Source organism: Dromiciops gliroides, chromosome 5, assembly GCF_019393635.1.
Source record: "Dromiciops gliroides isolate mDroGli1 chromosome 5, mDroGli1.pri, whole genome shotgun sequence".
Classification (NCBI taxonomy): Eukaryota; Metazoa; Chordata; class Mammalia; order Microbiotheria; family Microbiotheriidae; genus Dromiciops; species Dromiciops gliroides.
Genome location: NC_057865.1, coordinates 269286671 through 269311165, shown reverse-complemented (window position 1 = coordinate 269311165; position 24495 = coordinate 269286671). Strand labels below are relative to the sequence as shown.

Sequence of the window (24495 nt, the reverse complement as noted above, 5' to 3'; positions counted from 1 at the left end):
TCAGTACTTTTTTGGATAGGCTTTTCACATTCAGATCTAGGTGGTGTGCTTTAATTGTTATCAGATTTACTCCTTCCTCTTGATTCTCACAGGCATAATCCTCATCTAAGTTCCAGCTTCCTTGCACCTGGTTTACAAAAATCGTTTTCCTGCCAGTTGCTCTGCTTTTCTCTGTTTCCTACTCTATTCTGCCTTGTCTACAACATCAAAAGTAATCTTATTCTGATCTCTTTAATCATATCCTCATAGAGCCCTGTAATCCTTTTCAGTTGTTTCTGAAATCCTATGAAAATGCTTATGAAGGTGTGTGTAAGACCCATCACCAGTTTTTATATCCAGCACCTTTATCCTCCTTTACTGCGGCTCATGCTGTTAGGTGCAGCGGCCCTGTTGGCCATTTGGTTGACCTATTTGAGAAGGGGCTCTGAAATTTATGTCTGATCTGGCCTTATTCCCCTGAGCTTCTGGTTGTCTCTGGATTCCCAGTCATGCTTGTTCTTCCTGAGTTTTGGAGCCAGTAAACATTTATTAAGTACGTTATAGGCACCAGGCACTGTGCTGAGTGCTGGCAACACTGAAAGGCAGAAGACAGGCTCTGCCTTTTAGGAACTCAGGGCAGACAACATGAAAAAACCAGAAGTTGGAGATGATGAGCAGAGGGAAGGCACTGGCATTAAGGAGCATCAGGAAAGGCTTCCTGTAGAAGGTGGGACTTTGACTGGGGCCTGAAGGAAGCAGGAGGCCGAGGCAAGGAGGGAGAGCCTTCCACGTATGGGCGACAGCCTTAGGTTTGAGTCAAGCACATACATGAACAAGTTCAATAGACCATATAAGTAGTGTTTGCTCCCACCTGGAATTTAGTCCTAGGTAGGTTATTATTACTTTTTGCACAATTTGCAAATCCGTGGTTCCTTTCCCTTATAGGGTCACAGAATTTAAAGTGAGAAGACACTTTGGAGATCATGTATAGTCCAAGATCTTTGTTTTACAGTTAAGGAATCTGAATCCATTTCCATTTCTGTCTGGAGTCCTTCTGCAGTTCACAGTCAAGTTATAGTGACTAGAATCAGAATCCCAGTTTCTTCTTGTAGTTTATCACGTGTTACCGTAAAGGAAGGCTGTGTGCTGTAACCTGGATGGTATAATACCATTCATTGTATTGGAGCTGAGCTTTGTTTCTAGTAGAACATAAGAGGCTGGAAGACGGGCCCTGTTCTTTGTTCTAGTCTTTGTATCCACAGCACCATTGTGGCCATGGAAAAAGTCATTCACCCTTCTGTCCTGATTGCCTCCTGTCAACTCAAAGTTGGACCAGATAGATGCCTTTCTGACTTTACTAGATCTCCTGTACTCTCTGTTCATATGTCCATATATCAGCCATTCTCAACCACTGGACACATTCTCCTTTTAGCATTGTTACCATACATAATGCTGCTATGAACCTAGTTTCCTCTGTATTTTCCTAGAATTCATTCATTAATTTACTATTATTACTAACATCATTATTCCAAGAGGGGAAAAAGAAAGTTCTGTCACATCTTTTGTGGGAAATTCACCATTGTCTATGCCTTAAGTGGTTTAAGAAGAGAAATTAAATTTCTAAAAAATTGCCCACAGCATTCTTTCACTTTTTTTTCATTCCTTTTTTCTCAGGGCCTCTTTTAGATTTACCTTTTCCCTTGTACCTGTGTCAGACTCTTAAGTTTGTTGAGTCAAGCTTAGGTAAGAGTTCTTAACCTTTTTTTGTGTCCTGGATCCTTTTGGCAATCTTGTGAGAACCAAACAATATCCATGACAGCAATGTAAAGAAAGACATTGATTTCTTTTTTGAAAAATCTTATATATTTTTCCAATTATGTATAAAAATAATTTATAACATTTGCTTTAAAAAATTTTTAGTTCCAAATTCTCTCCTTCCCTCCCCATCCTACCCCCTCCTTAAGAAGGCAAGCAGTTCGATATAGATTACAGTCATGTGAAACATTTCTCTATTAGTCTTATTGTGGAAAAAAAACCAGCAAAAAACCAAAAAACTCAAGAAAAATAAATTATTAAAAAAATGTATGTTTTGGGGCAGCTAGGTAGGCAGTGGTTAGAGCACTAGCCCTGGGAGTCAGGAGGACCTGAGTTCAAATCCAGCCTCAGACACTTGACACTTACTAGCTGTATGATCCTGGGCAAGTCACTTAACCCCAATTGCCTCCCCCCTCCCCCCCAAAAAATGTATGTTTTGATCTGCATTCAGATTCTATCAGTTCTTTTTCTGGAGGTAGATAGCATTTTTCATCAAAAGTCCTTCATAATTTGACATTTAAAAGAAACAAAATTCAGTGATCATGGACCTCTCTTTTCAGAATAGTATTTTTAAGATGCCGAACATAAACTACATAGGGTTACAAAGGAAACCAAATTATACTGAAATCTACTTATCAAAAAAAAAATACAAGTTTATGGCCTCCAGTTTAAAAACAGGCTCTGGCTTATAGGATCAGTGCTCTAGACCTGGAAAGGATATCATAGAGACCAGATGGTCCAAGGTGACTGACCGACACATAGACAGTTCTCAGAGGTGGGATTTATACTCAGGCTTCTCTGATTGCAGAGATAGGCTCTTCCCATTCGTCTCTTTCTTGGTAATTTTCCATATTTCCATATCACTGTACCTGCCACACAGTTACTTGGTAGAAGTCGAATCATTATGACAGATATCATCAGTTGTTAGTGTTAGAAGGTAGTCATACTGAGTCAAAATTAAGGAAATCATTATCTGGTTGGAAAGTCACACCCTGAAATAACTTAATCAGATAGTCATTAGAGGTAAAAAAACCAAAAAGATGGTGTGTGCATAGTATGAACAACATTGTAGATGGTAATGTTCAGGAGGTCTGCAATATTTGCAAACAAATAAAAGTTTAGTATTTCCCATTAACATTGATAGTATGACAATACAGTGCCTATTTTGAAGGTAAAGATTTTCAATTCACCTTAGGTATTATCTCCAGACTTGTAAGGGTGGTAAAATGGGAATTTTCCTTACATAATTTATTGATTCTAATAACACCTGCATTCTATTATTATTCCTACCTTTGTACTCTTTAAGGCATTTTCCTGGGCACTTTCCTCATTTATTTAAAAGCAAAATAGGCAGAAATATTTAAGAAAATTCATAATCAGTGTTAATCAGCTTTATTCTCTGCATCATTAACTTTCGAACTATCTTATAATTAAATTCAAGTGAGTTACTATACATTGTGAAGCTTTTTGGTTAGCTGGAGCTAACATTTTTTTTTTTTAAACAATTCTTGTTCTAAAGACAATTTTCTTGGCTGAACTATATATAATGTACCTTTGGAAAATGTGTGGCTCAGAAACTCTGTATCACTGTAATTATAGTACAGGAAATGATAACACAGTAGGTCATCTTGGGACAGCCAGTTACTTTTTGTTTCTGCAGAAGGAGATCTGGTTTTCCTTTGTGGTTTTTGCTATTATGGATAGTGTGAGCCTTAGCTTCCTTGAAAACAAGAGCCATAGGGATTACTAAAATTAATATTACATATTCCAGTTTTATGGCATTTATTTAGACACCCATGCGAAGAAAAACCCAACAACTCTAACATCTTTTCCTTAAGAGTCAGTCTAGTAGTATTGAAGAATCTGAAGACCTATGCTAGGAGTTAAGAGATTTGGAATTCTTTTTTGTACCAACTCTCATGTTATACAAGCATTGGTACCTTGGTCTCTGCCATTTCATGGACAATGTGACCTTTGGTCCAGTCATTTTACCCTCTGTGAGCCATACCTTACTCATCTATTAAGTAAAGAAAATAATACCTGCTTGCTTGTATTACAAAGTCTGACTTCAAAGATGATTAACAGTGAGATACTTTGTGAATGTATTGTTACTAGTAATTTCTTTTTGTGTACCTTTTGCCATATACATGGGTAATCAAATTCATAGAAATGAGTATCCTATGCTAATTAGGTCCAGGGATCCTGAACACCCATAATCATTGGGAGGGATTAATGTAATTAACTTTTGAAAAACCATTGGATGGGTAGTAAGAAAAGGAAAAGAAGAGAACTGGAAGGAAGTAGAAAGCATTAAGAAGAATTTTGTTGATCAGTGTGAGCTTTTCATAGAGTAAGAGGTGGCAGGAGGCCAAATATGATGAGATGCAACTATAATGGAAGACTTTTGTCATGCTGGAATTGTCAGAACAAATTAACACAGTAGTTATAATAAGGCACTGTTGTTTTTCTAGTGTGTATTTCAGCAACTATGAACACATCTAAGTAATTATTCTTCAACATATATGTACAGGCATACATATCTTGCTAGACCACTGCAATAAAGTATTCTAATAAAGTGAGTCTGACAGATTTTTGGATTCTCACTGTGTATACAAGTTATGTTTATACTATACTATAGTCTTTTGATAGTTCTAATAGTATGTACATACCTTAATTAAAAGTACTTTATTGCTAAAAAAATGCTAACCATCATCTGAGCCTCCAGTGAGTTGTATTCTCTTTGCTGGTGGACGGCCTTGCTTGGATGTTGATGGCTATTGACTAATCAGGTGGTAGCCTAGCTTTTGGCATACCTGAGCTTTCTACATTCCTTTCTCACTAAATCTTTTCTAGTCTGATTTAAAGTGAGAGATGTGTTACTCTTCCTTTCACTTGAAAACTTAGAGGCCACTTTAGGGTTATTAAATAGCCTGATTTCAATATAATTGCATCTCAGATAATAGGGTGGCTCAAGGAGATGGAGAGACACAGGGCAATGCTGGTCAGTGGAGTAGTCAGAACACACAATATTTATTGATTAAGCTTGCTTTCCTTATATAAGCATGATTCGTAGCACCCCAAAACACAACAGTAGTAAAATCAAAAAAGATCATGGATCACAGATCACCATAATAGATATAATAATAATAATAATAATAATAATAATAACAATAACAACAACAACAATAATAATTTGAAATACTGTGAGAATTACCAAAATGTGACCCAGAAAGTTGATGTGAACATATGCTGTTGGGAAAATGGTGCTGATAGATTTGTAGGGTTGCCACAAACCTTCAATTTGTAAAAAATACAATATTCGTGAAGTGCAATAAAGAAGGTATGCCTGTACTCACATTTTGAGTTAATGGAAAAGAGCTTTGCCCTTGAAATAACAGCAAAGAAATTTTGTTTACTTTTTGTTCTCTGTACTGTTAGCTTCTGAGAGACACAGACTCGCTCTCAGTATCTGCTGATCTTTTAAATGTAGGTGTAGTTTAGCATTTTGTATACAACTGACACTCAGTAAATGAATAAATTAGAATAAAATAAATACTGCAACTCATAACAAAGCAGAAATGCCTCTAATTTGGATAATCAGGCAAATGAATTTTAAGTGGGGGGGGTTATAAGAGAATCTGAATGATGTCTCTTTCCATTTTTTCTTCTACTTTATCTTCAAAGTCCTTTTTGAGAACCTCTATGACCTGAGACCGATTCATATTTTTCTTGGAAGCTTTGGATGTAGGGCCCTTACATTGCTATCCTCTTCTGAGGGTGCACCTCAATCTTCCTTGTCACTAAAGAAACTTTCTGTGGTTCCCAACTTTCTCTGCCTGCTCATCTTGCCTGTCTTTTACTTGACTTTTAAGTCCTTAAAGTGGGTCCCTGCTTCCAGGCTGCACTGTCCCAAGCTTCAGGGCATCCCAAGTGGTATGATTTAAGGAGGGGCAGTTTCTTCTGAGTGACGTCCCAGTACAGATCTGCCAGCCTGATATTATGCTGACTTATTATTTGCCTAGACTCAGAGGGGATAGTCAATGCTAACTGAATATTTGTTAAGTATCCTATCCATGTTACTTGGTAGACAGAAACTTGGCATAATGAAATCTGCTAACTCAGAGTCCTTGAGAAAAGGACTTCATTTTTATAGTGAAGTGTATAATGATGGTAACAGCCAATATTTATTTATGTAGCATTTACTATGTGCAGGGGACTGTACTAAGCATTTTCCAAACACTGCCTCCTTATAGACCTCATAACAAGCCTGGGAGGGAGGTGCTGTTATTATCTTCATTTTACAGATGAGGAAAAGTGAGGCTGAGAGGAGTCAAGTGACTTGGCCAAGGGTCACTGAATTCACTGGATCTAAAGAAATTCTTATGTTTCCAGAATGAATCAATGTATGAAATTGTCAGGGAACTTTTTTTTTTCCCCATGGCTGCCTAATAACTTCGGTGGAAAGCATTCTTTTTCTGGAGGAGCCCTTCTTTTCCACAACCGTTATTTAGTGTAGGCTGTCGTCAGCTTTCCAGCTTCAAGTAGGCTGCTGCAGCCTCCATTCCATCTGATTGAGTTAGCTTCTAGAGTTATCTTTATTATTTTTGTCCTATTACTTCTCTGCATAGGAAGCTGCAGTGTTTCCTGTTCCCTAATGTATAAAATTCCAAATCTTCACCATAAAGAGCTGTGCTTTGTACCTTCCTGCTTCATCTCACTAACTGCCCACTGTTAGCCCCAAACTCAACTGTTTCCTTGTCACACTTACTGGGCTTCCTTCATTTGTTGCCCTTTTGCTCACACCATTTCTTCTAACCTAAATGTCTTCTTCATGCTTGTTGTCAGCAAATGTCTATAATTTTGACTCCTGTCATTTGTTTGCTTTCATTCTACGACTGTAGGGGATTCTTAACCTTTTTTTGTGTTATCACTTCTTTTGGCGGTTTGAAGTGCATGAATTCTTCTCTTTCCCAGACTAATTGAAATAAACGCTAAATTTCTCTTAGAAGTTAGTGAAAACAAAGATATATTTCCCCATTTATGTTGACAGACCCTCAAAGGGTCCACAATCCCATTTTTAAGAATTCCTGATTTTGCTCCTTTTGTTATTCCTCACTTGTCCTTTACACAGGTGTACATTAAAATATTAACTATGGCTAACCCAGTGAATGCTGTTTAGTACACTACTGGAAAATTTATTTTAAATCTTAAGCATTCAAGTTATTAAGTCATTTCAGTCATGTCTCACTTTTCGTGACCCCTTTGGGATTTTTTTTGGCAAAGATACTGGAGTGGTTTTCCATTTCCTTCTCCATCTCACTTTACAGATGAGGAAACTGAGCCAAATAGAGTTAAGTGACTTGCCCAGGGTCACATAGTAAATGTCTCAGGTCTGAATTCAGGTCTTCCAGACTCCTGACACTTTTTATCTACTGTGCCACGTAGCTGACCCAAACATAAATGACATGGGCTCAGATGAGCTTGTATATAACTGTGAAATGTCAGTATAGAGAGAAATTCAGAGACCCAAAGTTGACAGTTGATGACTGCATCCTGATCCAGTATTTTGAGGAAAAGTTCTAGATTTAATATTTTGTTTAGAACTTGGTGGGAAACCTCATGAGTAAAGAAACTGGTACTTGTCAGCTGACCTTTTTAGAGTATGTAACGATTGGAATGACGCCACCTGCTGGATACTTACTGTAGAAGAGTTCTGCCCATGAAGCGAAGGTCTTTGAGGGCAAGACCAGGAGTCTTTTCTTTGGCGGGGAGGAAGTGACGCAGACTAGTGGGAGGAGGAAGGAAGAGACTGGCGCTCGGTCTGGCTCTCTTTCCTCTGGACTCTGGCGGAGAAGGGAGCTAGAAATGCGCTCTCCCTTTAATAGATAGGAATCTAGACCTTTCTCTCTCTCTTTACCAAATTCTTATTCTCCTTAATAAATGCTTAAAAGTCTAACTCTTGCTAAAGCTTATAATTTATTGGCGACCACTCATTAAATATTTTAGACAGACTAGCTAGAATTTTAGCCCTTAACAAGTATAACATCCCATTTAAAAATCTGAGTGGGTATTAAATGTGACCTTAAGCACTTATACCAAGAAGAAAAAAAGAATCTATTTAGAGAAGTGAGGTTCTTTTTAAGATTACAGTATTTAAATTAGGCATGGAAAAATTTAAAAACTTTGAGCTTCTTTGTCATCTAGAATTGTGTGTATCTCTTAGGTGAAGAAATTAGAAATGACTTAATATAATCTGTATTTTCCAAATAACTTCTGCTCATAGAAAGGTTAGCATCTCAGTTGTAGTGAGTGGTTTTTGGACTTAAGAAACTTTTGTAATTGTTAGGGCAGCCAGTCCAACAACCAGAGGCCTTTAATTCTGTGCATTTTACACAAAGAAAGGTTTGAGGCTTCAGGAAACTCATTGGGGGATCTTGAGCACAAGCTAGAGGGCAGGGGGTGGCCAGGGGCAACAGCCATAGCAGCCACTGGCTGTAGGGCCTTCTGGCAGCAGGAGAGGTTAGTGGTCTAGCAGAGAGTCTTCTCCTTTGCCTTGACAGGTTACCAATGGCTTCATTCAGTTCTCTGAGCCACCTTCTTAATTAGTGTGGGAAATGGCTGGGATCATAGTGTCTATTCTAGGGCCGTGAGATCTCTCTCTCTCTCTCTCTCTCTCTCTCTCTCTCTCTCTCTCTCTCTCTCTCTCTCTCTCTCTCTCACACACACACACACACACACACACACACACACACACACACACACACACACACAGAGCAGTTCTGCATACTAAGCTCATACTGACCAGTTCAGGCTTGGGCAACCCATCTATTTGGTTAGAAACAAAATCAGTGCGAGCCATAGGTTTTATAGGGAGGGGCAAGGTCTCAGGTGTTGGATTGTTTTCCCACCTCTGATGTCATAGGCAGGCAGGTGCCAGGCAAGGATTGGTCAGTTAGTCCTGGTTGGCAAACTCAGCCTAGGGTTGAAAATTTTTAGCATGGAAGATTCCAGATATGGAGAGTTTCAGAAACCAGAAGGATGGAAATTCCACTCCGGAGGAAAGGATTTTTCCACATCAGAGGCAACATGTCTCACAGGGGCCTTATGGATCCCAAAGAGGCCCAAAAAATCCAGAGGATTATTCAGAGTACCACAGGTAGATTTTATTCTCGAATAAGAAGAATCTTGGCCTGTCCTTTGCTAATGAGCTTTTATCTCCTTGAACTTCATCCTGCAGTGAAAAATGGTTCACTGTAGGTTTGGAGTTGCACTGCTCGAACCATCTCAATCGGGTAGAACCACTAATAAAAGAAGGTTTTAAACAACAGTGAATGCTAAGCCTGTGTTAGTTTCTGCTTTATTGTGATACTTATTACTGACTTGCTTTTAAAACTTAGTAAATGTATTATATTTCTTCAAAAGTTGTTACATTTACTAATATGAAATGTTCAATTGGTTTTTCAGAATTTGACTGAAAAGTTATTGAAGAAAGAACAAGATTACATGCAATTAGAGGAGAAACAAAACGAAGAGTATGTTTGTAAAAAGAATATTCAAGCAAACCTTCATCAAAAAGAGCTAGATTGTCAGCAGCTTCAATCAAAATTATCTTCATCTGAAGCCTCCCTGCAGAGGGTACAGGGAGAGCTTATTGAAAAGGGGGAGGTGAGCCAGAAACTCAAGGAGGAATTGTCAGAAGTCGAGAGCAAGTATCAGCATCTCAAGGTGGAGTTCAAACAACTCCAGCAACAGAGAGATGAGAAAGAGCAACATGGTTTTCAGCTTCAAAGTGAGATTAATCAAGTAAGAGGCATTCCTGTTACTTTATGTGAGCCAGTGGACTGCGTTTTCTCCCTGTCTTATACAGTGGAATCCTAATCACAGTGTAGAAAGTAAATATGGGCTTCTGAAATAACCGTCTGTTGCCAAATCCAGTGTTGAATGATGCTTGGCCTTGACACCATTCACCTCTGCACCATTTGGCACTAAATACCACCTCAGAATTCTCTCCTTCCACAACTTCCCTAAGACTAAGCCACTGGGCTTCTCTCACCTCCTTTTGCCCATTCCTTTTCTTGCTTCTAACCTTTACCAGGCAAATTCTTCCGTGGTTTAGCTCTTGCTTTCTACCTGCCTTCAGAAAAGACAGCTATTCTGACAATTTGAAGAAGACTTCCAAACCCCTCTCTCCAACCCTGAGCTGTCTCTGGAGCTCAGCTCTTTTCTTCCCAGCTGACTTTATTAAACTTTTGGTCTAACAAAACATCCTTCTTCTCCAGTCATTGTTTCTCCGACTGGCTCCTCTGTTCTCCTTTGGCAATGCACAGGTTAGATATCTTTTACATAAACCTCAGTCTCCCTTCCTCCTGCTTGTGTTTAGCCTTCCTTCTATCAGGGCTGGGAATAGCACCATCATATAATGGGTGATGAGTGAGGTGAATGGAATCTGCTGTGAGTAGGACAGCTATATTTGCAGATTCTTTAACTCTGCTGTAATTCACCAGCCTGGGCACCTTTAAGAATCTTTTGTACAGTATTATTTTTCCTTTTGTCTGTTTTTTCGTGGACTTTACTTTTTAGATCATGTTCATGTTTTACTATATTCCTTTTCTTTCTCCTGCCCAATGAATGCATCCTTTGTAGTACCAGAGCTTAAAAAAAGGAAAAGCAATTGAGTAAAGAAATTGATACATTGACTGTGTCTGCTCATGCAATAGAAAGAGGTTTTTTTATAGGGGCTGCAGCCTTTTGCTTCTGTTAATGTTTGATCAGGGAATTCTCTGAGCTCAAAGGGTGGTGAGCTTCGGATCTTATCAGCTGGGGATGGATTGGTTTGCTTGGGCTGTTGTGTTGTGCTAGCCTATAAAAAAGGAGATCACTTGCACAGTTGTTCCTTCAACTCTTTTCCTTTTCCGGAGAGATTCTGATCGAGCAACAAAGCTAAGAGCAGACCTTAAGGTTATGGTCTGGGCAGGATGAGGATGTGAAGGGGGGACCCTGTGCATGCACACAGCCTTCTACCTTGCCTCCTATTTGCTTGGAAAGCTTCTGATGACTGACTATCTTTGGGTAAAAGCACTTTGTAAGTTACATGTTGCTTGAGAAGAGACTTAGTAGATAACCCTTCCCCCAGTTCCTTACTTGAATCCCTTGGATTCCCAGATAGAGGAAGGGGGAGTTCTTAGATAATGTCGAGTTCTGAAAATGGTCTGGGATATAATCATCATCTTTTTTTTGTAGGGTAATGAGAGTTAAATGACTTGCCCAGGGTCACACAGCTAATAATTGTCAAGTGTCTGAGGCTGGATCTGAATTCAGGCCCTCCTGAATCCAGGGCCAACACTTTATCCACTGTGCCACCTAGCTGCCCTGGTATATAATCTTTTAGAAAGATAAAGGGCACCTCCCTGTACAATGCCAGCCTGGAAGGAAGGGGCGGGGTGGGAAGTGGCAGGTAGGGAAGAGGATCACACACATTGCCCCTAGGGCTAGAAGGACTAAGACACAAAAGGACTAAGTCCATGATATGGGCATATCAAAAAACAGGGACTTGCCCATGTGATTAAATTATTCTGAAACTTCATGTTTGATGAAAAGTGGATTGCCTCTCTAGTAATCTCAAATTCATTTTTCCTTCTGAGGGAAGTCCAAACTACAAGGGACTGAAGAGGACCCACAACAGCTCAAACCGTTTTATTTTTCTCAATGAGATACAAAGTCCCAAACAAAGACTCATGTCCTTCTAAGCTCACCAGGTTGATTTGGGAACTCTCCTGATGAATCTCTTCCACTTTTATATGATTCTATTTTGCTCTCGCTGTTTGGTATTCCGAAGTTTGCATGTTGCCTCACCAACAGTGCTGTGAAGTAGGCATGAGAATACTGGACCCCTGATGCTCAGGCTGTTCCAGTCAGACACCTAGTAAATATCAGAAGTGGGATACATATCTCACACATTCCTGTTCCCAAGTCCGGTACCTTATTTCCTACACCGTGATGCCTTGACAAAGTTCTGTTCTAAATCTAGTGCCTCATCAAGGCATGGAAATGACCCCTAAGTTATTGAAGGCTGTGGCGGCACAGTTAGGCCTGGCAGCTTCTGACATACAAGAAAAGCTTTTAGTACAATATCCACAATTTGGGTCTGATCTCTGAGGCCTAACCTAGCAAAATACAGACGCTTATCATAAGCAAGATGCCACTTGATGATGAATTTTTTGGCCATGACAACCTATGAAACAAAGGAGGCTAGAACTTCTGTAGTGATGGTGCTAGAGTTAGCAGAGGGAGAGCGAAGGAGAATGGTATTGTCAGGGAAATCATTTTGGCATCTTGTGTGGAAGATGAATAGGAGTGGGACGAGATTTGAGTCAGGGTGAATAATTAGGGAGCTGTTATGGTAGTCAAGGTGAGAGGTGGTGGTGAGGGCCTGAACAAGAGTGGTGGCTCTGTGGGTAGAGAGAAGGGTAGGAATTCAAGAGCAGATGTAGAAATAGAAATGACAAGATTTGGCAAGTGCTTGGATCTTTGAGGTGAATGAGACTCAAGAATCACCCTGAGGGGGGCAGCTAGGTGGCGCAGTATATAAAGCATGGGCCCTGGATTCAGGAGTACCTGAGTTCAAATCTGGGCTCAGACACTTGACACTTACTAGCTGTGTGACCCTGGGCAAGTCACCTAACCTCCATTGCCCCACCAAAAAAAAAAAACAACACCCTGAGGTTGTGAACCTGCTTAGTAAGAGAACTCTGGAAGGGGGGAGGGGCAGGTCCATACTGTATCAGTAGGAAGCCTTAGCCTTATTTTAATCAGCCTGCCATCTTCCTCCTGTCTATCCTTGCAACTGCGATCCCCAAAGTGGATCCTATCCTAAAACTGTGATCCTTCTCATTCTCAGTGAGTCTCCCTCCTTCACACTTTTCAGCCAACATTCCTTCTACCTCATGTTAACAATAACAATATGAGAACTGCATTTGGGACTTGATGAAACTCCCAAGACTTGTCAGATCTTTGACCTCTACTTGTGAGGGCCAAAATTTGATATACGGAGTATTATTTGGGTGAGTGGCCTTAATATTGGGGTCCCGGAAATATAAGGAACTTTTTAGGTTCACCCTCCCCTCTGAACTGCCCTTTTTAGCTATTTCTCCCAGGCCAATAAGAAGGGAGCCTTTAAGCTTTAGTTCACAAAAGGATCAGATTTTATTACTTGGGAATTAATTAAACAACAAAGGTAAAACTAATAAAAAATCAAAGATAAGGAAATAGAAAAATAGAAATACAGAGAAATGCTCTTAACTCTAAACTTAACCTATGCGATTCTCAGACCATTTCCAATTAAGCTAGTTCAAAGGAATTTAGGGTTTTCCATAATTAACTCACTGAACCTGAAAGTCTACAGTTGCTCATGGGCCAGAACAGCAGCTACCAGAGCCAATCACAAGGGCCAAGCAGGAAAAAGGCCAAGTCCCAGAAGATGCCTAGTGTTCTGGAAGCAGCCTCCGCCTCTCTTCCCCCAAAGGGGAGGTCCTTTAAAAGCTGCCTATGGAGAGTTCTCTAATTTTTACCACATATTCCACAAATGGTTATGAATGTTAGTGAGAGGACCTTGTAAGAAGCCCTACTCAAGTTGATGACAAACCAGGGCAAGAAACTAAAGGCCTGATATGCATAGGGGTTGTTGTCACTAGAAGGCACTCTGTTGTGATTGTGTTCTGTGCTCTTCTCCCTCTTGGCCCTCACACAGTTCCTTATATTTCAGATGTCCTCTTTCACCTATTGAATTTCTGTCTATCCTTAAAGTATAGTTTAAAAGCCATTTTCTGCAGGAAGGCTTCTTCCGTGGGCCTCTCCCCACTCCAAGTCACTAACAACATTTTACCTTCTCACCTCCTGTAGAATGTTAGTAACTGGCAGAGCATTAGAATAGACAGGATGAGATAGTGTGTCTTATCTGCCTACTAAAATGTAATCTTTGTAGGAATAAATGTTACCTTATCTAAATGTTGTAGCATCAGTTCCTCTGTGAAGCCTCCTTGGAATCCTTTAGCCCAATGGTTTGCTCCCTCAAATTTTCCTGGAGAGCTTGGCCTGGATTTCCTTTTTCCTTTTTGCTCCATGCTTCTCTATATGTTTAGCTGCATATGTAATGATAGCAGTGGGTGGTTTACTAGGTATTTTCCTTATGTTATCTCACCACCCTGTTAGAAAGGTGCTACAGTCTTTGTTATCCTTGTAAAGATGAATAAATAAGGTCGGAGAATAATAGCACAGTGCCTGGCACAAAGTAATGTGATGATTAAAAATATGAGAGACATGGTGTCTGGGTAATTTAATGATTTTATTAATATGGCTGGTGGGTTATTAATAAAATGAGGTCTATGGCTCTCTCTCTCAGACCAAAGACCCCCTCCTCACGTTCAGGTTCATGTACCCTTCTACTGTAGGAAGTCTATCACACAGCAAAGAAATCTAATTGGTTAGCATTATTTAAATCTAATTGGTTGACATGATTTGGAAGTGATTTATATTAAAATGAAATCCAGGGATGACATCAGAGAAAGGAATGCAAGACCCCCACTCAAGCTGCTCAGGGCAAAATCCATTCATCTAGGTGTGGTTTAATCTTGTCAGTAAAGGCCTTGGGCTATCTACATTACTGGATCTGTCTCCACCCGAGGCTCCTCTTGTGAGTTTAGTGTCTGCTTTCACCCAGATGAATCTTACTTTCTTGGAGAACTCAGACCTTGAGTGGGGGAGGGACAAAGATCTCTGAGTCCCCCAAGATATTGATTATTAATAATTATTTCTCATAGTAAGTGCTTCATACATGCATGCTTGCTGACCAACTGGCTGACCTCTTCTCTTCTCTTCTGTAGTTGGTAGGTCAGAATTATCTAAGGAAACCTTTCTTATTTTCCTTTTTGAAATGTGTATACTGAAAGGCATGGGCATAGGGCATTTTAAAGAATCAAACATTTATAATTAAAATCCATGAGGAATTTGAGAAAAGAGACACCATAGTTTCTTATTTTTATTCACAACAACATTGAAATTTAGAGTATTGTTCTCATTCGTATTTAACCCTTAAATACGGTGTAATAGGTGGGAAAATTCATTAACTACTTTTTCTTTTAAAGTTCCACAGCAAACTTTTGGAGACAGAACGGCAGCTAGGTGAGGCCCATGGCAGGCTTAAAGAACAGAGACAGCTCTCCAGTGAAAAGCTGATGGATAAAGAACAACAGGTGGCTGATCTGCAATTAAAACTCTCTCGTTTAGAAGAACAGGTGGGCCAGTGTTTCCACTTACTTACTTTTCTCCAGAGCAGGGATTCTTTACCTTCTTTGTGTCATGGGCCTCTTTGGCAGCCTGAAGCCTATTAGTCCTCCTCTCGCCATAAGATTTTTAAGTGCATAAAATTAAAATACACAGGATTACAAGAGAAACTTGTTATATTGAAATACAGTTGTCAAAATATTGCCAAAAAAGGTTCATGGACCTCAGGTTAAGATTCTCTGCTCTAAGGGCTTTGTACTTGAATTTTAAATTTTCATTGATTTTTAAAACTATTTATGTTTAAGAAGATTGTTTAATCAAATGTTTTCTTTATAGCTTCTGTGATTCTCAACCTTTTTTCACATTTAAAAGAAATCTTCACTAAATATTATATCTTTATTCATTGTGGTTATTTTCCAAATGGTCTTGAGAATGAAATCCTGTACAGTGGAATTAGCAATATTCCTTTTGTAGTGGTGGGTATTCATTTATTCATTTGACAAGTATTTGTTGAGTGCCTGTATAAAAAGGTTTTCTTACAACTTAAAGCAGAAAATCTGGGGTTGGAGTGGGATGGTAGACATAGATGAAGTTGTTGAGGATGAGATGTATGGCCTAAACAGAATGAAAATTAATGAAGTTATAAAATTAGAATATAGTGAGGATTTTATCTCAACTTATTTCTTTACTACCTTGAGGATTTAGACAGTTTACATAATCCTTGATGTCATCTAAGAATTATAATTATTTCTTTAAATTGTTAAAGGTATTGAAAGATATTGTTAAAAGATGACGTGCATATTTTAGTAAAAACCTCACTTGTCATTAGACCCATTAAAAGTTTCATATTATCCCAAAGAGCCAAATCCTTTTGCCCACAAAAAGAAATGCCATTTTTACAGCCAGTAGTTCTCTCTCTTTTAGGTGTCTGGACTCAGAATTTTTGATATGGTGCCATGTGGTCCTTCTGTTCTTTTGAAACCAGATGATTAAGGACAGTTATTGTAGAAAAAAGTCTGATCTGCATTAAGTCCAGGATACTGGTCAATAAGAAACAGGCGATAAACATTCAGTGAATAGTTTCCTAGAAATGTACCTTTTTTGTGGGGAGCATTCTCTTTAGAAAGATGTATTTGTCATGGGAACAGGATTGTTGTTCACAATTTCCTTCTGTTGCAGCCCTGTAATAGTGTCTAATATAGATCCTTCATAACACCTAAATGTTGTTTTGTTTAGACCTTTGAGATGTGGAATTTGAGGGAATTATCTTATGTAGCCCTTGGGTTTCACAGTTAGCTTCCCAGATTCTGTGTGTGTTTTGGGGCCAAAGTCCTCTCCAGCTTATGGCTCATAAGCTCCCATTGATATTTTACCAGTCAGACATAGAACACATTTAGGTTGGGTTTATTCGATAGCAGATGTAAATAAGGGAATAATATAACATACCCCCTCATGAACCTTGAACTCACTCTTCATAACTACATACGCATTAGATAGGCAGAGCCTACTACCTTCCTAAGAATAATGTTGGAGATCCTGGGGCCCAGATGCACGAGAATCCATGTGACCAGGGCACACACATGCACAGAGGGGCAGCTCCCACCTAGGAGGCTATAAGCTGTTGTCCTTTTTTGTGCTGCTGTCTGCTAGACTGCCTTCTCTGCCTCTCTCCGCCACCTGAAAGCTGGATGCTTTGTCTGCTCCAGCTGTTCTCAGGGTCAGCTAATGACCTGAAATACAGTCTACTAGAGATGTGGTCGTTATGACACACAAGCCACCTGCTTTATCCTGAGTGGGGCCACAGTTATTAAGCATTTCTCTTGATATGGGAAAGGGTGTAAAGCCCTTTCATTCCTCTCTTTCATTCTGCTCCTTCAGTACCTAGCTCCAGACTTCAGCTGAGGTGCTATCTTTAGACTGCCTTCAACCACTCAGACCTCCACTCCTGCAAGTGCTGTCATTAGTAATTCTCTGCGCAGCAGGGAAGGGTACACCTCAGCCCTGCCACTTAGCTAGAAGGCCTGCTTCAGCTCTCTGGACTACTAAGCCACAGGCTCTTCATCCAGGAGGCACCAAGAGCTGCAGCTGCCTCAGCTTTGACCCCATCTGTCCTTTGAGCTTTTCTTAGAATGGGCTGTTAATCTTTTCTCTTCTGAACTCCTGACTCAGTTGATTGGCTCCATCTCCTAATGTCTTCCTTGCCTCTCTCACTTCCACTGTGTGTTACCTGATTAATAATTTGAAATACCTTTTGTTTTTAGGGTTTATACCCTCTGGCTGAAATAGATCTCCCGGTGGTAAGGAAACTTTTCTCTTCACCCCAGCAACCTCTCTCTTCTATGTGAATAGCAACTGCTGTGCTGGCTAGAGGAGATTGAAAGGCATTTACTTTTGTCCTACTTTGTTAGAGCAACATATGGCAGCCTCTGACCTCTTCACTCAGTCATCTCTGAGTCTCCTTCACATCTGACATCTGGTGACTTGCAAAGTCTTATTGATTTTCCCTGTGCAGTCTTCCATGCCTCCTTCATCCCCTCCTTCCCGATCTCTGGGACCACCCATTTGTAAGGACTTGATTACCTCTTGCTTGAACTATTCCTAATAGCCTTCTAACGGGCCTGTCTCTAGCTTCCCTCCTTTCCAGTCCATTCTTTATACTGCTGCCAAAACCATCTTAGTGCATGGACCTGATCATGTCACTGATCCATCAAAAAAAACCCCAAACTACAAACTTTACTCATTTACCATTTTTATTGGATAAATGCAAATACCTTAAGTTTGAGATATTTTTCAGTCTGGGGACATCTTATTTCATACTATGCCCATTCATGTACCCTGTTTCATAGTGTCTCCCATACAACCCTTCTGTGCATTTTCACAGTTACCTCTTTAGTTCAAGTCTTCCTCACCTCTCACTTGGGTTTTTGCATCATCCTTCCTCATTGGTCTTCCTGCCTCATTCGAGTCCAGCCTATACACAGTTGCTGAAGCAGAGATTTGACCATGTACTCCCTGCCCAATCGTCTTCAATAGCTTCCTATTATCCCTAAGATCAACCTTATTTAGCTTTATTTTTTTTGGCGGGGCAATGAGGGGTAAGTGACTTGCCCAGGGTCACAACAGCTAGTAAGTGTCAAGTGTCTGAGGCCGGATTTGAACTCAGGTCCTCCTGCATCCAGGGCTGGTGCTTTATCCACTGCGCCACCTGGCTGCCCCCCCCACCTTTTTATTTAGCTTTTAAAGTCTTTTACAGCCCAATTCCAATCTCTCTTTACATTCTCCCCACCCACACTCTCAAGATCTGGCTCAGCAGGACTGTGTGTGCCTCATATGTTACATTGAGACTGCTATCTCCACTGACAAGTCATTCGCCTTGCTTGCAATACTCTCTCCTCTTAGCTCTACCTCACAGAATCCCCACCTTCCTTTAAGGTATAAATTGAGCACCGTTGCCTTATATAGCAGGCACTCAGTAAATGCTTGTTAGGTGATTGATTTCGGCCAAACCAGGCCACTTGTTATTCCTGATACCATCCTCTTCACTTCTGTTCATTTTTACATTTTCCACCGCACCCAGCTTGCTTGGTGTTTCTTAAATGAGTTCCATTCACGTCATATCAACCTCTCTTGAAATTCTGCTCTTCATTTAGGTGCAGCCCAGGTGTTTCATACTCTTTTTAGTCATTCCCAGTCTCTTGAACTAAAAGCAATTCAATTCCTCGGATCTTCCCCCTTAAATTTCTTGTGCCATTGTGACTTCACACACACCAAATTATATTCTAAGTTGTCTCATAGTTATTCACGTTCATATTTCATCCCCTATACTGAATTGTAAGCTCTTTAAATGCAAGTAATATGTCTTACTTATTTTGTTTTCGCCCAACACCTAATAGAGTACATTATGCACTTAATAAACATTGGTTGAATTTAATTGAACTTCTACATTATACCTCTTGCTTTTTATTAACAGTCTTAACTTTTCTCTTTCAAGTTGAAGGAAAAAGTAACAAATTCCACTGAGCTGCAGCATCAATTAGAAAAAACAAGGCAGCAGCATCAAGAGCAACAGGCCCTGCAGCAGAGCACGACCGCAAAGCTTCGGGAAGCCCAGGTAAAGGCCCTGGGGGAGCTTCTCCTTTCAGGCTAAAGGAGATCCAGGCACATAGTAACAATTGGGTTGTCCAAAAGACTGGAGAAAAATGAGTTTTATGGTTGATTTAATTTTCTGGTTACATTGAGGTGGTATATTGGAAAGAGCCCTCAGCTTGGAGACGGATTTGAATCCTACCTGTTATGAAGGTGAAGTCAGCCGACCTTGGTAACAGATTGGATATGGGGGAAAGAGAAAGAAGACCTTTGTGGTTTAACAAACACAGTATAGTGAGCATTTCTGTATCCCCTACGTTAGACACTGAGTACCTTTTGATGAAGTATCTTTGAATAATTTGGGATCATCATTCATAATACCAATATTATTAATGGAATGATAGGTTTTGGGGACATAAGGGGTCATCTGTCTAGCTGTATTCTCTACCCAAATGAGGACTCCAGTCTACACTGTTCCCAACAAGAAGCAATCCAGCCTATGTCTGAAAACCTCTGGTCTTGGGCACTTGGCAGTATGTTCCGTTTTGGAACAACACTAATTATAAGGAGATTTCTTAAGTTGAAATCTCTTTCATTGCAACTTCCAGCTTTTAGGTGTAAAAGGAGAAGCGGGAAGTTGAATATATACAAATTTCAGGATATGCCCTAGAAAGTGGGTTTAAAAAATTTTTTTAAAATAACTGACATTTTTTTACGTTCATATTCTCCTAAAAAAAGAAGAGGGGAGAAAAATTTCATTAACTGCATTATGATTACTCAAAAATCTACTCTTTATGGAAATAAAGTATGTTTATAAAATTCAGGATACCACTAGTTTAATTGTCTTTACCATTTTATGATGTCATGAATATGGGAATGAGTTATGAAATTTGATATGTAGCATTTTATGTATTAAGGTCTCAGTCCTTAAGGAAGCCATTTTCCATTGTTCCAGAATGATTTGGAACAAGTACTGCGTCAAATTGGAGATAAGGACCAAAAAATCCAAAATCTTGAAGCCTTGCTACAGAAGAGTAAGGAGAATATTACATTACTTGAAAAAGAGAGAGAAGATCTTTATGCAAAAATTCAAGCTGGTGAGGGAGAGACTGCTGTTCTTAACCAGTTACAAGAGAAAAACCACACATTACAAGAGCAGGTAAGATCTTCAGATGTGCTTTCTCCCTATCTCCAACACATTGCTACTTAAAAAAATCTCCATTGACCTTCCTCATTTCCTTTTCTGTGTGTGTGTGTGTGTATACTCTTTATCTTAATATAGATTTCTGAGTATTTTGTGTTGATATATGAAATACTAGATTTTTAATTTGTTTGGTTTATGAACTGTGTAAGTACACTGACCACGGTAAAAGAAGGGAGATGAGATTTGGGGTAAAGGAATTAGGCCGAGTTGAATGGAAGAGCCTTGCATGTTAGGGCAGATAGAATTTCAGTTGTACCTCTAGGAAGGCAGGCGGTCACGTGTGCAGGGATAGCCCATTGGTGTGTCGAACTGAAGGTGGGACTGTATTGAGTCCAGTGAGCTAACAGAAACGGTCCTGAGCCTCAAAGAGCTGCCAGAGGATCAGCATGAGGCTCATGTAGGAGATGGCATTTGAGGTGGACCTTGATGGGGGGCAGGGATTGCAGTGATGAGAGGCTGGCATCTAGAGGGAATGGCATGTAGGGCAATTTGTCTGCAGTGTGAACAGAGAGGACAGTAGTTGGACAGAACCAGTAATTATGGCTGTCGCTGCTAGGAGGGTGACAAGGCAGAATGCCAATGACCTGTCTTCTAGGCTGGCTTCTCTCCCTGTGTCACATGACTGTGGTACTCAAAATTTTGGGGCCTCATCCTCCCTCACCTGCAAAATAGCAATATCCCCTGCCTTGCCCTGCCCTGCCTTGCCCGCCTCCCAGGGGTATTAGAGAGGAAATGCACTTAGAGTACAATTACATGGAAGACTTTGGCTTCCAGATTAAAGAGTTCAGCTTTTATTGGTAGGTATTTGGAGAAGAAATGAGAGCTTTAAGCAGGTAAAGTGACATGTTTGCTAAATATGCCTTATCTAGCAGCATGAATTGGTAAGAATTGATGGAGTGAGGCTATTGTAATGGTCCCCTCCAGTCTGAGACAAAAGGTAGTGAGGGTCTAACTTTGGGGTATAGGTAGTGGGCATTGGGAAGGAAGAGATAGATCTAAGAGATATTCAAGAATTAGAATTGATAGGACCATAGATCACATGCGTGAATATGGAGGTTTCAGGGGGCATCCAAAATGCTTAAAATCCGAACTGTAGTAACTAAGAGGTGGTACTTTCCACAGAAATGGAGAAATATCAGGTACAGAGTTTTGGGAAATGGTGGAATTAAGGGGGTCAGGACAGACATGGAGCACAGGGTCTGGGCCTCTATGAAACTTGGAGTTGGAGGTGTTTTAAAATAATTCATAAATTATACTTTATTAAGTAGAAGAGGATCTCTTTATCAAAACTAAATTTAAATAAGTAGATCATACAATAGTTTTTGATGTAAAATGCAGTTATTTTCTCATAAACCATGAAGTGTTAATGACTTTCTGTATTTGTGTCCCTAATTGTTTCCTGAAGTTTCACAACCTATCTTGGTTGCCAATTTTCTTTTTTCTTTTTTTTTTTTTTTGTTTTTTGGGTTTTTTTGTTGCCAGTTTTAAATGAAGACTCCTTTAGGTTGGTTGGCAGCTGGAATAATATGTTTTGAGTTCAACTTTGACTAAAATTATTTGAAAAACCTATGTACAGGTTTTCCTTTTCCCATTGAAACTGCTGGACATAAGTCTGTGAAAAGAAATATCTCTCTGAGATTATAATGGGGTTGGCACAGAGATATTTTACTAGGAATAGCTTAAGTATTTATAATTTTGTTAAAATTTATGGCTAATATGGAAATCTTTTGCTTGACGTCACATGTATAAGGGATATCATATGGCTTGCCTTCTCTACGGGGGGGGGGGGAGGAGGGCCTAGAAGGAGGGAAAGAATTTGAGAATAAAAATAAGAAAAGAATGTTTTAAAAAAAAAAGTTAAAATATAGTACAGCTTATCATGTTATGGTAGATTGGCTTAATGTTTTTCCAGGGCTGAAGTTCAGAATTGCTTGTTTTTAGTTTTGTCTTCTCTTTAGTGAACATTCTAGTGTCTTGCTATTATAATAGGTAACTCAACTCACTGAGAAGCTGAAAAATCAATCGGAAAGTCACAAACAAGCACAGGAGAACTTGCATGAGCAGGTGCAGGAGCAAAAGGCACACCTACGAGCTGCTCAGGACCGAGTTCTTGCCCTAGAAGCCAACATTAGTGAAGTGAACAGTCAGTTAAACGAGAGTAAGGAGAAGGTCTCCCAACTTGACTTACAGGTAATGCTCCTGTGGTGTTCTTTTAATTAATGCTCTTAGCACAGTGCCTAGTGTAGAGTTTAATAAATGTGTATTGATTGATTATTGATTAATGACACACTTAGAGTTTCATTGGGAATCTGGAGGAAACTGATCTTCAGTGTATGTGTATTTGGTCCATTGAATTTTAAATTGCAGGTTATTGTTTATTATTTCTTTATTTTCACCTGATTTTAACTAACTGAGCACTGAAACCAAATTAAATTACTTTAGAAACTAATGAACTACTTTTTTTGGGGGGGTGGGGGCAGATCAATGAGGGTTAAGTGACTTGTCAGGGTCACAGAACTAGTAAGTGTCAAGTGTCTGAGGCTGGATTTGAACTCAGGTCCTTCTGAATCCAGGGCTAGTGCTTTATCCACTGCAGCGCAAGCTAGCTACCCCCTGGACTACATTTTTAATGAAACATACCACCCATCACTCCTTTCCAACATGTCCTTTGCTTCTGTTCTACCTTCCTGAATGAGTTCATTCAGGTATGAGCTGCCAAATGAACAGAACAAGGCTTTAATCTAGAAAGTGCTGACATTCTTTGCTCTAATCTGTAATTTCACCGTTTACACTCCTGAAATAAATATAATTTTGCTAGACTTGCTTTCTTTGACTCATTTTAGGCAAGTTATATTTTTAGCAAATTAAAAAAACAACTCTGGTTTGATTTTATTCCATCACGTTTCTATTTTAGAGGTTTATATTATGTCTTGGCTTTGCTTCTAGACTTTTAAAATACGTTTTATTTTTTAGAAGTCCTTGAAAATGTAATATTTGGTGTGTTTGCCTTGGATTTACTTCTAGGATACCTAAAGATTTAAGAGAGACTTGGTTTTACATAATATATATTCTTTTTTCAGCTTCAGTGTTGATTTCCTGGAGAAATTTGTATCGCTTGTGATATGATTTAGTTCATTTATCTATAAAATGAGGATGGCACAGGGAATTTCCGCAAAGTGAAATAGCAAAATAGTTAACAAAGCATACTGCGGCCATCCAAGATGGTCCATGACTTTATGAAAAGTCATCTTCAGTATAACAAGAAGCATATACAGGAATATTCTGAGTCTGTAAAGAGCTTCAAAGTAGGTAGATGACATTTGTGATCCTTTCTGCATTGAAGGATGGCTCATTCTATGAAAAGTTTCCCTCTCCCCCACTCCTTCCCCCCAGGCTGTTCCTTCTGGAACTTTCCTTGAAAGCTTCTCAGCTTTCAGGTCACAGGTTGCTTCACCAGCAAGCTGATGTTAGTCACCAGCCTTTGAAATGCAGCTTCTTAAGTTCTGGTCTGAGAAACCCGGAGTTACTTTTCCAAGAGCTTGAAACAGGAGGAGGCCACTCCCACAATGCCAGCATGTCGGCATAAAGAAGAAAACATGGTTCTGCTTTTTCTTTTTTTATTAGAACTCTGCTCTACCTTCTATGACACTAGATACAGCCACTCTCCAAAGAACCCCCCACCCCCACTTCCCCCTACAGGAATGGGTAGGGGTCAGGCCTAAAACAAGGGTAAATACAGAGCTGATTGGCTAAAGGCAGGAGCAGTGGCTGGGCAGCCCTTTAGAGGCAGCACTTTGGGTAATGCCTTTAGCTACACAAGCGTTTTAAGCTCTGTGGCCACAAACCAAATTTGCTAAGGGAAGAGTGTGTTCCACTCCTCCTTGGTTTTCTTCCTCTCATGATTATTTCCTGGCACAGCAGTGGAATGGAAAGAACCTTGGGTTTGGTGTCCAAAAACTGAACTCCCATGTGGATTCTTCTACTTTTTGCTGCCTGCTTTGGGCGAGTCACTGGACTCTTTGGGCCCAGTTTCTTCATCTTAAACTGTGAAGATTTCTGTCCCTTCCAGCCCTAACATTTGATAAGGAATGTCACTGAACTTTGTTGAGCCTCGGTATTTTCATCTATAAAAT

The 24495-nt window shown here is 39.8% G+C and overlaps 1 protein-coding gene across 1 annotated transcript in view; it reads left to right on the top strand.

The window, feature by feature from the left end:
- EEA1 (early endosome antigen 1) overlaps positions 1–24495 on the top strand; it is an 80917-nt gene that overhangs the window by 15371 nt on the left and 41051 nt on the right. The window contains exons 6-10 of the mRNA XM_043967699.1: positions 9259–9597; positions 14934–15083; positions 19064–19183; positions 20114–20317; positions 22352–22552. Coding sequence (XP_043823634.1) covers positions 9259–9597; positions 14934–15083; positions 19064–19183; positions 20114–20317; positions 22352–22552 — 1014 coding nt within the window. The remainder of the gene's footprint in view (positions 1–9258; positions 9598–14933; positions 15084–19063; positions 19184–20113; positions 20318–22351; positions 22553–24495) is intronic.